The following is a 15,464-nucleotide window of genomic DNA, read 5'->3' as shown; positions in this document are numbered from 1 at the left end:
TGAACTCTCCCATAGCAACATAAGCCAACTGGTAATTATCCAGTAAATACCTGTATCGTTATAGAACCTGTTGAAAGAGTCTAGTCTCCCGCCGCCAGACGGCGACAGCCCGGCTGCAGTGTGACAACCAGGGTGTCCACAAGGAATAAATATTTCGTACCAACTAAGGCGAGAAAAAAGTACTAGATTTGAAAAGAAAAAAAGTACTAAATTATAATTTTCTATGGTTTTAACAATTTAGGAAGTTATCATGACACTGCAATGCTCTAACTTAAATATCACACCACACACACATACATTCCTTTTAAAAATAATTACGCTTAATAATAAAACATATTGGAGTTACTGTAATATTATTATATTAAAGGAAAAAAAGTAGTAGTTCTGAGCGTAAATGTACTAGAACACTAAAAAAGTACTAGATCTAGTAGGAAAGTACTAACTGTGGACACCCTGGTGGCTTTGTGTATATATATATATATATATATATATATATATATATATATATATATATATATACTGTATAGAAGTCGCGAGTGGATAGGATTTACTTTACGTTTTTCAGAAGCGTATGATGAGCAGCTTGGGAACTTCACCGCTGCAGTGCGCTGCCGTAACGCCCTGTATCGTCTTAGTTGTTATTTACACGTTAGAGCGCAGACCTGTCACCCGCTGTCATTCCCCGCACCCCTCTTCCATCATTCACTGCAGCTCAAGGTCGTTTAACAGGAGGGGGAAGGGGTGTTTTAAGAGTTGGACACTTGTCCGCTAGGGACCACCACAAGTCGATGCCCTAGAGATGGTGGCGATTGCGGCGGTGAATTAACCAACTACCTCAAAACCGTATTAGAAATGTTAACCTGGGCTGGCGACTTCTATACAGTCTGGTGGTGACACCCGGACGACTGAGCCGGCGGGGCTCCGGGAGGGGAGGAGGGGGTGTGTGGAGGGGGAGGGAGAGGCGGCGGACACGCGGACAGGACGGGACAGGCAGGGACAGGCGCCGCAGACATGGGGCCCGGCCTGGCAGCCGCCGGGACGCTCTGCGCCGCGCTGCTGTGCGCTCGACTGGCGTCGCCTCAGCCGCGTGAGTGATTCAATGACCTCTAGGATAGCCTCCATTATCCTCTGCACTTCTCAAGTAAACACGCGTGTTCATTGGTTACTAAATTATGAGGCGTCTCCACTGGGTAGCTTGTGATTACGACGCTTCTTTGGTCGATGGTCTCTCATTGGCCCAGAGAGCTCCAGTTAAACCGCGAGCCAATAGCAGAACCAGCAGAATTGTACACATGTTTGAATTTCAGCCTATCATAGAATGAATCCGCGAATTTTTCCGGTCTCTACGCCGAGGTTCCCCGAGCGAGCGTACACTGAGCGGGTGGATTACAAAAACTGTCCTCATCCACCGTGTGCAATCGTTGGGGAAATGAAAAAAAAAAATCTATAACATTTTGTAATAAGTAATATCACCTATGCACTGGTTGTTAGTCAGCTCAAACTAGTTCATTGACGCTGAAATACATAAATGTGCCATAGACACAATGAAATAGTTACCTACAATTAAATCATTATAAAATTCTTCTTGTGTCCAAGCCATCACGAGAAATTTCTAGGAGTTGTCATGTTCTGTGAAACAAGAGTCATAGCCAGACCGATTCCCTAAGGGCAGTATTCCAAGACATTTGGGTAAGGCAGTTTGTAAGAATTGAAGATCAATTTATGCAAAAAAAATCTTAAAGTAAAATATAGTCTGAATAAGGTGAGTTTTGATGGATAACCATGTACGTACAAAATTATGGAAATACTTTTTTTTTGTTAAAATATTATTTGAGCAAAGAATTCGTAGATAATATCTGTATATAATGTATTTTACACATGACTCAATTTTTTTTTACTACTGTAATGCTAAAGTACACTTTCGTAGGTTGGTTATGCGTAGTTCTGATGGTGTGTTTAGACATAAATATATGAAGGATAAGGGAAGTGAATTTAATATTTTGGATATGACCAGTTTTGTTGTAACCGTGTGCTAGTATGAAGTCAGTTTTGAAAATAAACTCTAATTTTGATGCTTACAAACTAAGGGAAAAGGGAAGCTTTAAACAATGTAATTTATAGTAACAGGTGAAGATATGGCCATTGAATATAAATCCACTGCAAAACAAGTTTTCTTTACAAGGTCAGTTTTTAAATTCACCTACTCAGTTATATAACTATAAAGGGCCGTGGTTCCGATTACAGCAAACCAGCATGCACCGCGTTGTTCCAAGCATAGAAAATGGAGGAATATACAGAAGTGAGACTCTTACAGCGGAAACTGAGACCATGTTTTGTGCGACGTATGACGCTATCTGTCGGGTGGGCCCACAACTACAAGCAACAACCAATCGGACGGAAGGTTCAAATCCAAAGTATTAGGTTTATTGTGTTATTTAACTACATGACGACTAATTGCTTGGTAACCGAGATTTAAACTGTGCGAGAAAAACTTAATGCTGTTTTGTGATATAAAAAAAGGGGGGTTGTTTGTAAAGTCGGTTTACGGACGATAATTTTACGTGATAAAGTCATAAGAAAACATTGATGAAAAATTGCATATTTTTAAATTTTCAAATATTATTTACAGATTTGCAAATTTAATTTAAATGATTAGTTTAAATATAATCACGAACAATTAGTTAAAAAGCCCGCCTTAACCTGTTTGATATTACAGAAGATTTTCTCGCGCGGTGGTTGGCCGGTTCTTGCACGCTCGGCTCAGGCGGAACGCGACAATTTTTCATGCGTGCAGCCGGCGTTCATCGATTTATAAGAATTAATCACGTTAAAAAGCGCGTTCTAAATAAATTAGTAGGAGATGCAAAATTTCTGGTATGCCACACCGCAAAATATGTGGATTCAATAATAAAGTGAATTAATTTTCACTGGTTTGTTTGCCTGATAACAGCTTATGCATGACTTCCCACATTAAGTACAGCTATGCAGGTAATAATATATTGTACGGGTGGGCCCACGACTCATGTCTCGGCAATTAGAATTTCTGCTCCGTGGTTCGAAGCCCACTGCAGCCTTGGAGGTGACGTCATCCTCTGCCTCTGGCGTGACCACGTGACCAAGCAATGCCAACCAGGGTGTTCACAAGGAAAAAAATATTTCGTACCAACTTAGGCGAGAAAAAAGTACTAGATTTGAAAAAAAAAAATTACTATATTATAATTTGTTATGGCTTTAACAATTTAGGAAGTTATGAAATTTCAATGCCCGAACTTAAATATCACACCACACACACACATACATTCCATAGTATTTAAAAATAATTATGCTTAATAATAAAACATATTGGAGTTACTGTAATATTATTATATTAAAGAAAAAAGTACTAGATCTGAGCGTAAATCTACTAGACAACTATACAAACTAATGAACGTACTACATCTAGTACGAAAGTACTAACTGTGGACACCCTGATGCCAACCGACACAATGTGACGAGACTCGGTAGTAACATTGATACCAGCTTCCCGCATATGGGAGGGTGACTGGCTGGTTAACCTAGTACGCCCTAAGACCGCTAGGGGCGTGCGCTGTCGATACCCAGCGATTGAAGCGATCGCTGCGACGGAGCTTCCTAGTACAACAATTCTTCTGCGAAACCGGCCAGAAAATTTTAACGTCGGCTCGCGACTTCTGTACGTTATATATATTCAATGGTAGTAGTACCTACTGTCATGAGCACTGACTGCTTTGACGTGGACAGGAGTTCACTTCCCCCCCCCCCCTTCCCAGCAAAAAAATTGCGCAGGCCTGTAGCTTTGAATATATATACTGTATAGAAGTCGCGAGTGGATAGGATTTACTCTACGTTTTTCAGAAGCATATGATGAGCAGCTTGGGAACTTCACCGCTGCAGTGCGCTGCCGTAACGCCCTGTATCGTCTTAGGTTGTTATTTGCACGTTAGAGCGCAGCACTGTCGCCTGCTGTCATTCCCCGCACCCCTCATCCATCATTCACTGCAGCTCAACGTCGTTCATCGTGAGGGGGAAGGGGTGTTTGAAGAGTTGGACACTTGTCCGCTAGGGACCACCACAAGTCGATGCCCTAGAGATTGTGGCGATTGCGGCGGTGAATTAACCAACTACCTCAAAACCGTATTAGAAATGTTAACCTGGGCTGGCGACTTCTATACAGTATATATATTCAAAGCCTGTAGCGACCAGCTATAATCGCACAAGTTACAAAAGAACCTTGGAAGAGCTGTGGAGGGAGGTGGCAGTCACGTGACCGAAGCTTCTGGCGGGGGTGGGGGCCAGTTGAGCTGTCGCTCGCTTCCGGGAAACAGTGGTCCGGTGCCGTCAGCTCACGGTCCTAGTTACACGATCCAACGCTATCCATGGCATCAACGTCGGGTCATAAGACACGGATTTTAAGCGGCACGCCGTTGCGGGGACAGGCACGGGAGATTGTGTACAATGTGGCGACACATTTGAAAGAGCAAAAGCGATTACATAATTTGAAGTACAATATTGTCGAAGCAACAAGTGCTGCAACAAGGGTTTCTCAGTCAACTGTAAAAATAATTTTGGCAGAAGATAAAGTAAAAAGAAAAAATAGTTTAAGTTTTCCCATGGGAAAGAATAAGGTGCGAAAAAAAAAGAATCGAAGTAGATGACTTTACGTGCGGCGCTATACGGTGGAAAATTTACGAGTTTTACACCGTTAGAAAAACAATTCCAACATTAAAGAAACTAACCAGGGCATTATGAGAGGGCGGAGTTTTAAATTGCAGTAGAGAGTACTTGCGGCATTTGTTAAAACGTATAGGATTTAGGTGGAAGAAATGCCAATCAAAAAGAAAGATTTTGGTAGAAAAACCGGAAATTTCTGCTTGGAGGGGCAGGTATCTACAAACAATTCGTAAATATCGAAATGCAGGTAGAAATATCGTGTATGTTGACGAAACATACCTACATGCAACACATTGCGTTTATTCCTGCTGGCAGTCGAGCACTGAAGTAGGTGTAACAGAATCAATTGGCAAGGGGCCATGTTTGATAATCGTGCATGCTGGTGGAGAAGAAGGCTTCGTTTCTAATGCTTTATTAATTTTCAAATCAAAACAAAAGTCTGGTGATTATCATGATGACATGAACTACCAAAATTTTTCTACCTGGGTAACACAGAAGCTACTTCCAAATTTACCTGAAAATAGTGTCATAGTTCTAGACAATGTCCAAATAAATAAAAAGCCTACGACCACTACTATGAAATCTGGCATCCAAGACTGGTTAAAAGCCAACAACATTCAATTCTCTACACACATAACCAAAGCCGATTTGCTACTTTTGGTAAAATCCCACCAAAGCACAAAAAGATTCAAAGTGGATCAAATAATAGAGGAGTGTGGCCATGACACCATTCGTTTGCCTCCATACCACCCGGATTTGAATCCGATTGAACTCGTGTGGGCAGATTTCAAAGCAAAAGTTTGCGAGGAAATATCTACATCTTTGGACGATAAACGAAAACTGTGTGAGAAGTTATTTTGTTCCTATACGGTGTAACAGTGGAAAAAGTGCTGTGATCACATTAAAAACATTGAAGCCGAATATTTCAAAAAACGATGCAATAGTGGACATCGAAATCGACAAGATAATAGTGAATCGTGACTCATCGTGTGGCGAAAGTTCTTCGGGTGACACAGGATCTAGCGTTACAGAAACGGCCGAATGTCTGAACTCAGACTCGAGCTCGGAATAGGTGAGTCGCGTTCAAATCTATTTTAACCGTACTTCCCTGTTATACATAGTTATAAATGTTTTTGTACTTTTACAAAAATTCCTTTGCAAAACTAATTGCCAACGGGTTCGAATCGCGACTCTGGCATTCTTGATGGTAACCGTGTTTTCCAGAAATTAAACAACAGTTGAACGATGGGATGGTTCCTAAACAAAGAACGACGCAAGACTACAAAATAGCGATTTTTAAACTCTCAACTTGCTAGCGTTTTTGTCTGGAGTGTCCGCCTTCTTAATTCATAACAAATCCTTTCCGATAATGTCAAATGCTCAAAATGTGTATCTCAGGCCCCGGGTTTACTTTTTCGCTGCGTTTATTTTATTTGTGTGCGGGCGTCTGCCTTGTTTGTTTTAATTGACAGTAAAGTTTGTTATTCGTGTTTGTAAAATAACTTGTTAAATAACTTACGTTTCCTTTGTAGACGATTGGCGTATTGGAAAAAGCTGACGAAATCCTAGTTCCCAATAGAGAAATCTCATTCAATAGTTATTACATTTAAAATAACTTAGTTTTTTTTCTTGCCATCCTTTTGTCGTTCCGGGTTTTTTGTTTATATACTTAGCCTTACTCTTTACATTCTTAACAATAGGAGTACAACTTAGACTGAGCGAGATGAACTGACATACATACAAAAGGTATTAAATACTTGAGTGTTGCTCGCGCAAAGCTGCGGCGAAGAGTTATTTCTTCGTACAGAGTTTACTTTGCTACTGGCCAACTGCGTGGGTACGATACCGTGTTCGTGTAAGTCGGGCCGAAGCGACTCCCTCCCCCTACTTCCCCTCGACAATCCCCTGGAACTCGCGCATGCGCAGTAAAAGGTCCAGCTCTATCTTGTCGGGTTATAGCAGCAGTAGGAGGACTGAATCACGTTTACCCATTTCTAAGGAGGTAACACTTAACAATGAATCAGCCAACAAAGTCTTCCTCACGCTTACACTGCAGTACAGAGCGAAAGTCGATCAATGTTGCCAGACTGATTCTACCCGGTTTCTTAAGGCCCCCGCCTACCCGGACACACGCACGGTGCGCAGAGCTTCAGGAAGAACAACACGATTTGATAACTAAGTTAACCGAATGGGGTCTGCTTACGAAAAGCATTTAAGAGTTCGCTGAGGGCCGAAAAGTAGGTACTTTTGATTTCGGATTAAGTTTTTAAAATGTAATTTCAGAAGAGTTAAAATGGCTAAAACGCATGTTTTCTGAGTAATTTTTAGGCGTAAAACAACCGGTACAGATTCTTGTAAGCACTTAAGGGACTTGCATTACCCCTTTATCTTCATTTCTCAGCCATATAATGTTACGGTCACCGCTCAAATTTCACAGTTATCCTGTGACAATAAGAAGACTGCGCGCCAGTCCAGAGGAGACACCGCGCTAGAAGCACCAGCGAGCGTCGCGCTTATCATCCCGTCTCACTGACACAGATACACCCCTGACGAGGCGGGCCCCTTAACATGAAATATCTTAATTTGTACACCATCCTTAATTGTAAAAAGTTTCAATGTTTTTTAATTTATACATGTTTAGGACACTATTAATTTATTTTTGTGTCAAAACGTTTCCCTTAAGTGCTAATATGCCATTCCTGAGCACTGTAGTTGGTGGGAGATACTAAAATGTATTTGAGATCTTCTGTAGAGATGGATAATTTAGTTGTTTCAACTACACAGGTCATAGTCATTGGATTTATGAATTTAGCTTCCTCGGATATTAGGCAGATTTCAAAGAAATACGGCCTATTGTAGCCGTTATCATGGTGCGACTTTCGGAAAATTTTTATATAGTTTTTTCGTTTTATGGTCCATAGACTCTAAAACCATCGTCAACTCAAAAGTTTATATATATATATATATATATATATACACACACATACATATACACAAACCACAATTTGCAATATATATATATATATATATATATAACATTAGTTTGAGCGTATTATAACTCGTAGGGGAAATACCAAAATCTTTTGTCTGAGTAAATTTTTGATACGACCAACCATAAATGCAAGGGGTTAAAAAACAAGGGTTGGAGGACAAAAAATTCTTAGCTCCCTTCGTAGGCACAACATCGAATTCATACAAATTGTTTGTTAATCTTATAATTTTTATCAAAATACTTTTATCTGAAACAATTTTTGATAAGACGAGCCATTGTTGCAGGGGGTTGACAAAATAAGTGTATAATTTTAAAAAAAATCATACTTTCCGTACCATGTACACTATTAAATCCGTTCTGTTTTATTATAAGACCTTCCATTATTATCTACAACATTCGTCTGAAATAATCGTTTATACGACCAACCATTACTGCAAGGGGTGGAATAAACAAGGATCGAGTGACAAAAAAATTCATAACTCCCTTAGTAGGCACACTATTAAATCTGTTCAGATTGTTTGTAATTCTTTTAAATATTATCAAAACTTTTCAGGAGTTATAGAACTTTCCAAAACATTTCCAGAATAAATAGTTACCTCGAAATCTACCAATGGCTCTAGGCTCTGCCGAAAGGGATTTTTTTTTTCAAATCTTTGTTTTTAGAATATTAAATCTTTGAAATACTCAAGATTTTTTGATATTTGGGATTTTGAGGATTTCATTGGGCCATCCTAAATTAAAAGCTATATGTTTTGTTTTCTTAAGGGGGTGCCTCCCTTTTCAGGTCATGATTTTATATTTATATTAATCACTGATCAACTTTTAGACTTTTTCAATTGTATAACTTTCACGAAATGAAAAAAATATATATACATCGCATACTTTTCACATAGTTACATTTTTAACGTTTTTGGGTTGTACAAATAAGGAGAATTTAATTTATTGCATAGCTGAAACTTTTTAGGTTTAACTGCAATGCCACTGGCTACTTCATAATATAGTTTGCATTTCTATCACAAAAACTCAATTCATGTTTCTTGGCTGTCAAAATCGTAACAAATTTGAGAATTTTGGAATGCCAGACAAAATCAATTAATATTTTCTGAAAGAAATTGAAAGCATTTCTTCAATTAGCCAGTGGCATTGCAGTTAAACCTAAAAAGTTTCAGCTATGCAATAAATTAAATTCTCCTTATTTGTACAACCCAAAAACGTTAAAAATGTAACTTTGGCAGCTAATTATGCAAAAAGTATGCGCTGTATATATTTTTCATTTCGTGAAAGCTAAACAATTGAAAGTCTAAAAGTTTTTCTGTAATTACTGTAAATATAAAATCTTGACCTTAAAGGAAGTAAAATGTCAATGTGTAAGCAATAGATACAGGCTTCGAAGCCTTCGGCAATGCGATGGGTGTATTTTCAGCTAAACACGAGTTGGCTGTTACGTGGAAGAATCTAATTACAAATTAATGAAGGAAAAAAAACTGCACGTTTTGTGCTTGTAATACTTCCCCTGGTTCGCGACATAAAACACCACCGTCGCTTCGTGACTTTAATCATAGTTTCCGGGTGCGTGAGCGCTATTCGCCTTCGGTTGTAAGATGGAGTTACCGCGGTTGTAATTTCTCGTGAGTTTTGGTTAATGGATAAAAGTTGGAGAATAAAATTAAATTGCGAACTACTGCCGTTCCACGCGATACTCCGAAAAAAGGGGTCGGGAGAGAAGGGGTAGGGATAATTGAATATTGACGTTGCAGAGAAATAATTAGCGGACGGAAGAAAAAAAAAAGAGGAAAAGAGACAGCGCACGCTAAGATGTAGTTTCGTGCCAAAATGAGATGTTGACCAACAACGGCGCAGACATGGAATATGTAACTGTACAGAGATGAAAGTGCCAGAAAAATCACGTATTACATCTGGAAACCTTGACAAATTTGCCTTGCACTCTTGACAATCTCTTGCGAATCGTCGCCACGATACACAATGGCCTAAATCCAGGCGAACCAACAGACAGGGAGGACTGTGCCTTCTCCCAGGGCCGGCGCGTCCATACAGGCGAACTAGGCAACCGCCTAGGGCGCCAAGTAGCTGGGGGCGGCGCAGCACGACACATAACAGCTCATATAATATGTTTAACGATTATTGAAACTAGATGAAAATGGATTTTTGTAACAGTTTAGAATGTTTATATTGATATAAGTAATTATTTAAAGTCCACGGTGACCTGTTTATGATTTGTAATAAGTAAAAATGTAAAAAAAAAAAAACACAAGCCTGCTTACATTTGATTGTTGACAAAATATTAGGCTTACGTGATGTATTTTGAGACAAGGAAAATTTTTTTGGGGGGTGTCCGGCCCGGGGGGGGGGGGGCATTAAGGTTTTTCGCCTAGGGCGCCAATTCACCTTGCACCGGCCCTGCATTTCTCCTCAGTTCTGTGCGACAGAGGCAATCCACAGTGAGGCCATCGTCTGCTATAAGCAACTATTCCAGTGTTTGTCTGCAGTCATTCTGGAGAACAACGATTCAAAATGGCGGGATTTCGAACCCAACACTCTGCCATGGCGTCACCTCCATTGAAAAAAAAAAAGGCTCTTCAAAGCTTGGGAGTAGGCTTAGAATCAAATCTTCATAGTCGCTACTTTAAAATTTGTTTAATTAGGGATGGGCTGACCAACTCCTCAAATCACATCGAAGCCATAGTATTCTTAAGATTTGATATTCGAGGGAAAATATTCGAAGAAAAATTATTGGAGGAAATGTAGTAAATTAAAAGATGACAACACAGAAATTTACTAGGTCTATTATTTTTATTATACATATCCTATTACCGTTCCCCGATATATCGTTCTTTTAACATGTAATTAAGTATGTAATAAATAAGCATGCATTTGTATTTAACTATTCATCGACGGCACCACCAAAACTAATAATGTCTGTACTCGTTTGTTCTTTGCAATTTTCAGAATCGGTCACTAACTCTACAGTGCACGCGACAAACATACCGCAGCACGAGAAGCATCGCTTGATGGAGATAACTGTGATCATCACAAATGAAACCAGTTCCAGCGAACAGATGATCAGAGACATTAAAGCGGGAAAACAGGACGGTAGGGTAATTAGAGACGACAAAGGAAACACCATAGCCTTCACGAACGGCGTCGTGCAGAAGAGACACGGCACACATTCGCGTCGCGCGCGCAGTCGCGGGAGACACGAGGCGATGAAAATGTCCAAGAACTTTAAGAAGGAGCACGAACTCAAAGGAATTGTCAGTATCAGCATCGCACCAGGACACCCCGGGAACACCGACCCGCCAGGCGAAACAAATGAAGAGACGAAGCTCACAACAGCTCAAGACGTTCTTGAAAGTGACAAGATGATGAAAACATCTGCTTCCACGGAAACACGCGAAACGCACGAACAAACAACAGCCAAGTCTTACGATTACTTCACGCGTAGCTTTAAGCCACGGGAGGAAACATCAACTGCAACTAATGCCGCGACCACAAGCACGAATGAACACGAGGAGTTGAAACTTCGCCACGGTTTTGACACAACGCCCACCGATCAGATAAATGAAAATAATCTAGTGACTACAAATTCTAATCCAGGAATGAAAACACACGTGAATAATGAAGACAAGCTGAAAAATATTAATGGATACACTACGCACAGACTTGAACAACCCGTTGGAGCACATTACACAATTACTGATCAATCTACAGACACAACTGCAAAGGAAGAACAGGAAAGAATCGATTTTCATGTGTTACCAACTGTCAGCCTAGCCACACACACAAATAATAGCAATAATAATGATGTTTTGAAACGAAACTCACGAGAATCAATTTTCTCCACCAATCATGAGACAGCAGGTACTGCTCCAGTCAAGAAAATATACGACCATAGAAGACAAATGATTTTAAAATTAATCGAATACCCTATACCTATTCTTAAACATCTTGCTGAAAATCCAGTCCCACCTACAGTTAAAAATGTGTATGATGAACTGCAGAAACCCTACAATTATGAGTCAATTTCCTTAAGAACAGCACAAAAAGATAAATTGGCGGGAACAGTTCCTTCCAGCAAAGAAGCACGTGCTAACACTGTAAAAGCTCATTCAAAATATTATGAATATTTAACTCCCTTACTCAAAGATAAAAATAAGAAGTCATTTGCTGCTTCATTTGTAGGCACATATGACAAAGAAGACTACTACGAGACATCTGCATCTCAATTAGCATACATGTATTACAATGAACCAAGAAAAACAAAATACAGCTCTTTGACACCTGGACTTTCAGACCAAAAACAATCAATCGAGACAGCTGCCATTCCAGTTGTAACTGCAGCTATGCATGAAGATAACCAAAAGAGCACAGATAGCAAGACACGACAAAAAACATTCTTAAACATAAACTATGGCATGCAACAAAGACATGGTAGGCCATATGAAGTTAATGTACTTGGAGCTTACAATAGTGGAATGAACCCAATACACATTCCAAAAAAAATGCAATTGATTTATATGAATACTGATCTTCATGGCAAGCCAAAAATCTATAGAAGCAAATATATTCAATATCCAAACATGCCAACATTTATGACTCTAAACAATGAAACATTGAGTGACCCTATTAATTATGAAGAGCAAGTAAAATACATGAAAAATTTTATGAAACACTTGGACCAAAATATGGCAATGTTCCAAATCAAAAACTACAATCGGAAAAGAGATAAAACTATTTCTGGCACTAAATTTTACAATAAATATGAATATTATCGCCCACTAAAATATATGTTGGGAGCTAGTTCATTAGATCATAGTCCACAAAGCATTCACACTATTCCGCGCACAAAAGACATAATGGAAAATGATTATTCAGTTAGGCCTAAACATCGCACTTTTCAAGACGAACAAATGTCAAAAACGAGGATTAAATATCCAGGAAAAAATGGACACCATGGAAGGAGAACAATTGGAAAAACCGACAATGTCAGAATCGAACCGCCGAACTACCAAAAAACAATGCCGTTTAGAGACACCAAATTGCCAGAAAACACAGTGGCGTCAGACAACACAGACAGCTTCGAGTACAGCACAAGCCGCACACAAGAGAGGACCGAGGTGGACATGACCCGCGTGTCCTCGGAGGGGTCGGGCCACGCGCCGGTCGACTTGGAGTCGCCGGTCGACTTGGAGTCACCGGTCTACTGGGTGAAGAAGACTCTGGAGCCCACCGACGGGCCGGCGACGAGGCGGCTGGAGGTAGAGTTGGAGGTCAGCCAACTTGGCGTCGTGATGCCCAACAGACACGGCCTGGTGCGGGTCACGCTGATCCAGGTCCCAGAACAGCTGCTGGGGCAGAATGTGGAGGAGAACCTGAGGCAGCGTGTCGGCAGGCACACCCAACTGATGGTTCAACTTGACTCCCGCTACGACACTTCCAGGTGAGCCATCATCTCTTAGTTTATTGCAAGCACACTCAACTGGTGGTCCAACTCGACTCCCACTACGACATTTTCATTTGAGCCATCATCTCGCAGATTATTGCAAGCATATGCACCTAGAGGTCCAACTCGACTCCCACTACGACATTTCCAGGTGAGCCATCATCTCGCAGATTGCAAGCATATGCACCTAGTGGTCCAACTCGACTCCCACTACGACACTTTCAGGTGAGCCATCACCTCGTAGTTTATTGCAAACACATGCACCTAGTGGTCAAATTCGGCTTCGGCCACGATGCATCCAAGTGAGATGTTGTACGGATTAATTTTCCTTTAATCGCATGATCATAGTAAAATTATTGTGTATTAATGATAAATCGGTTAAAACAAATTATTCCCAGCATGTATAAGTTGTTTCTTTATAATTTAATTTTCTTAATTATGCTGTAATGTCTTATTAAGATATTTTAGCTTTGCTTTTTCAGTAGATTCTTTGTAAGCAATAGAAAGCTAGTTTGATACAGATTTTAAAGTTGTTCTTTGAATCTAATAATTTATTCACGGTAAAGCCACAATGTAAGAAAATTACCCGACTCCGGCCACAACGAATACAGGTGAGATGTCTTCTAGCAAAATAACGCAAGCATATACAACAGTGGTCCAAAACGACTCCGGCCACAACGGATACAGGTGAGCTGTTATCTCGTGGTATATTTAACTACTAGGCTTGGACCCAGCTGATAATATTAGCAATTTTTTAATCAAACAAGACTTCTAAAGCCATAGATGCTTGCATGAGAGCATATTGGTAAAAAATAATGCGAAATGGTACAGACTTCAACCATGATTAGTTTTGGAAGTTACCCCTTCTTCTGGATTCACCTCGCATTAAGTAAGGTCTCATGTAACCACTACGTAAAATATTGTATAACCACTAAAAAGGATCACGCATATCCACTAAGTAATATCTTGTGTCTGCACTAAGTAAGATCCCATACAACCCAGCTATTTGCATATGCCTGGCTGCTGAGTCAAAAGTCCCCGGTTCGTACGGATCGAAGATTTTTTTACCAATGGAAAATTTCCTATCCATGTTCAGAACTGGAGGTTGTGTAATCCTTTAACCTCCTCACTACGGGAGGCGACGGTCAAACATAAAAGATTCGCTCTGCCATGAGAACTCACAGCATTATCGGGGCTTCCACTAAAGCAAAACTACTCTCCGAACTGAGTATCAGGAGTCATCAGACATCGAGTCTTATTGTTGCAGATACATGACCGTGCCGGAGTTGCTGAAGAATGGCTACGTGTGGTTACTGCAACCGCCCGTGCCGCCAGAGAAGACCAGGAGGAAGAGGAGGCGAGGCAAGAACAAGATACACGAGGGGCAAACTGCTTGACCTGCGGCGGCGGCGAGTCCTGTCCTAGTGCAGCACTGGACCAACATCAGTGTCGAATATAACCAAGGCAAATAAACGCTTGGAGACTCAAATGCACAAAACATTTAGACACATGTAGGTACAGACTACTTCACGAGGCTTCATTGAAAGGTAATGCCTCCAAGGCCATATTTTCCTTCATTCTTTTTGTAACTGAAAACCACATGTGTGATCTAAGCAATGTTCATATTTCCTTTCCTCCAAGGTGTTGTTGGTCTTTTGAAAACTGAAGGAAATATCAACCAACATGAAGATGAGGTTGAAACAGCAAGGTGTCATTGAGGTTTTGACAGTTGAACGGTACGAGCCTATTCAAATTCATCTTCCCAAAGATGAAACAGTGCCTTTCATTCTGAAGACAAGGTAAAAGCTGCCATTCAAGCCTGGTGTCAACAACAACCAGAATTCTTCTCCTACGGATTTGCCTAACTAGTCACGCATTGGTGCAAGCGCTTGGAAAGGGATGGGGACTTTGTCGAAAACTAAATAGTGCAGTACATAGAGGGCACATGTAACTTTTAGGTACAATAAAAATTGTGAAAATCGGGTATGAAATAAAAAAAATTATGTCAGTGAAAGCAATACTTTTCAATCAACCCTTGTAGATTGGTGATCTCCATTACAGTCGTAGATTTGTTCTGCCTTAAAAAAAAAATCTTCTTGAGTAACTAGCAGCAAAATATTTAGCATGCTCTTGATGTCTTAGTAGTATTGTTTTTTTGCAGTGTAGCTTCATTATTGCATATCGAGATTCGACATGGCACAGGACTAAGCTTTGGACACATACTGATGTCAACAATCGTGTATTGGTGTAATAGTTCTTGCCAGTAGTACATAGTTTCACCGTGAAATGATCAGTTATTTTCTCTCAGCGGTTCGACTTTAA

At 40.2% G+C, this 15,464-nt stretch overlaps 2 protein-coding genes across 5 annotated transcripts in view; one reads left to right on the top strand and one right to left on the bottom strand.

Moving 5' to 3' along the window:
* Positions 1 to 15,464, bottom strand: part of LOC134543316 (tetraspanin-5) — an 80,753-nt gene that overhangs the window by 34,550 nt on the left and 30,739 nt on the right. The window lies entirely within an intron of this gene.
* On the top strand, positions 985 to 15,242 carry LOC134543027 (uncharacterized). Of its 2 annotated transcripts, XR_010076878.1 has the most exons (4): positions 997 to 1,087; positions 10,649 to 13,139; positions 14,410 to 14,689; positions 14,784 to 15,242. XR_010076878.1 is itself a non-coding variant. In XM_063387720.1 (3 exons), the coding sequence occupies exons 1-3, from the start codon at positions 1,012 to 1,014 to the stop codon at positions 14,537 to 14,539; spliced, it is 2,697 nt and encodes an 898-aa protein (XP_063243790.1). In that variant the 5' UTR covers positions 985 to 1,011; the 3' UTR covers positions 14,540 to 15,242. The 2 variants fall into 2 exon arrangements, 1 of the variants encoding a protein (XP_063243790.1); XM_063387720.1 differs by having other exon boundaries at positions 985 to 1,087; positions 14,410 to 15,242.

Source organism: Bacillus rossius (assembly GCF_032445375.1).
Source record: "Bacillus rossius redtenbacheri isolate Brsri chromosome 9 unlocalized genomic scaffold, Brsri_v3 Brsri_v3_scf9_2, whole genome shotgun sequence".
NCBI lineage: Eukaryota > Metazoa > Arthropoda > Insecta > Phasmatodea > Bacillidae > Bacillus > Bacillus rossius.
The sequence above is the reverse complement of the archived record's forward strand: the minus strand, read 5'-3'. Positions and strand labels throughout refer to the sequence as shown.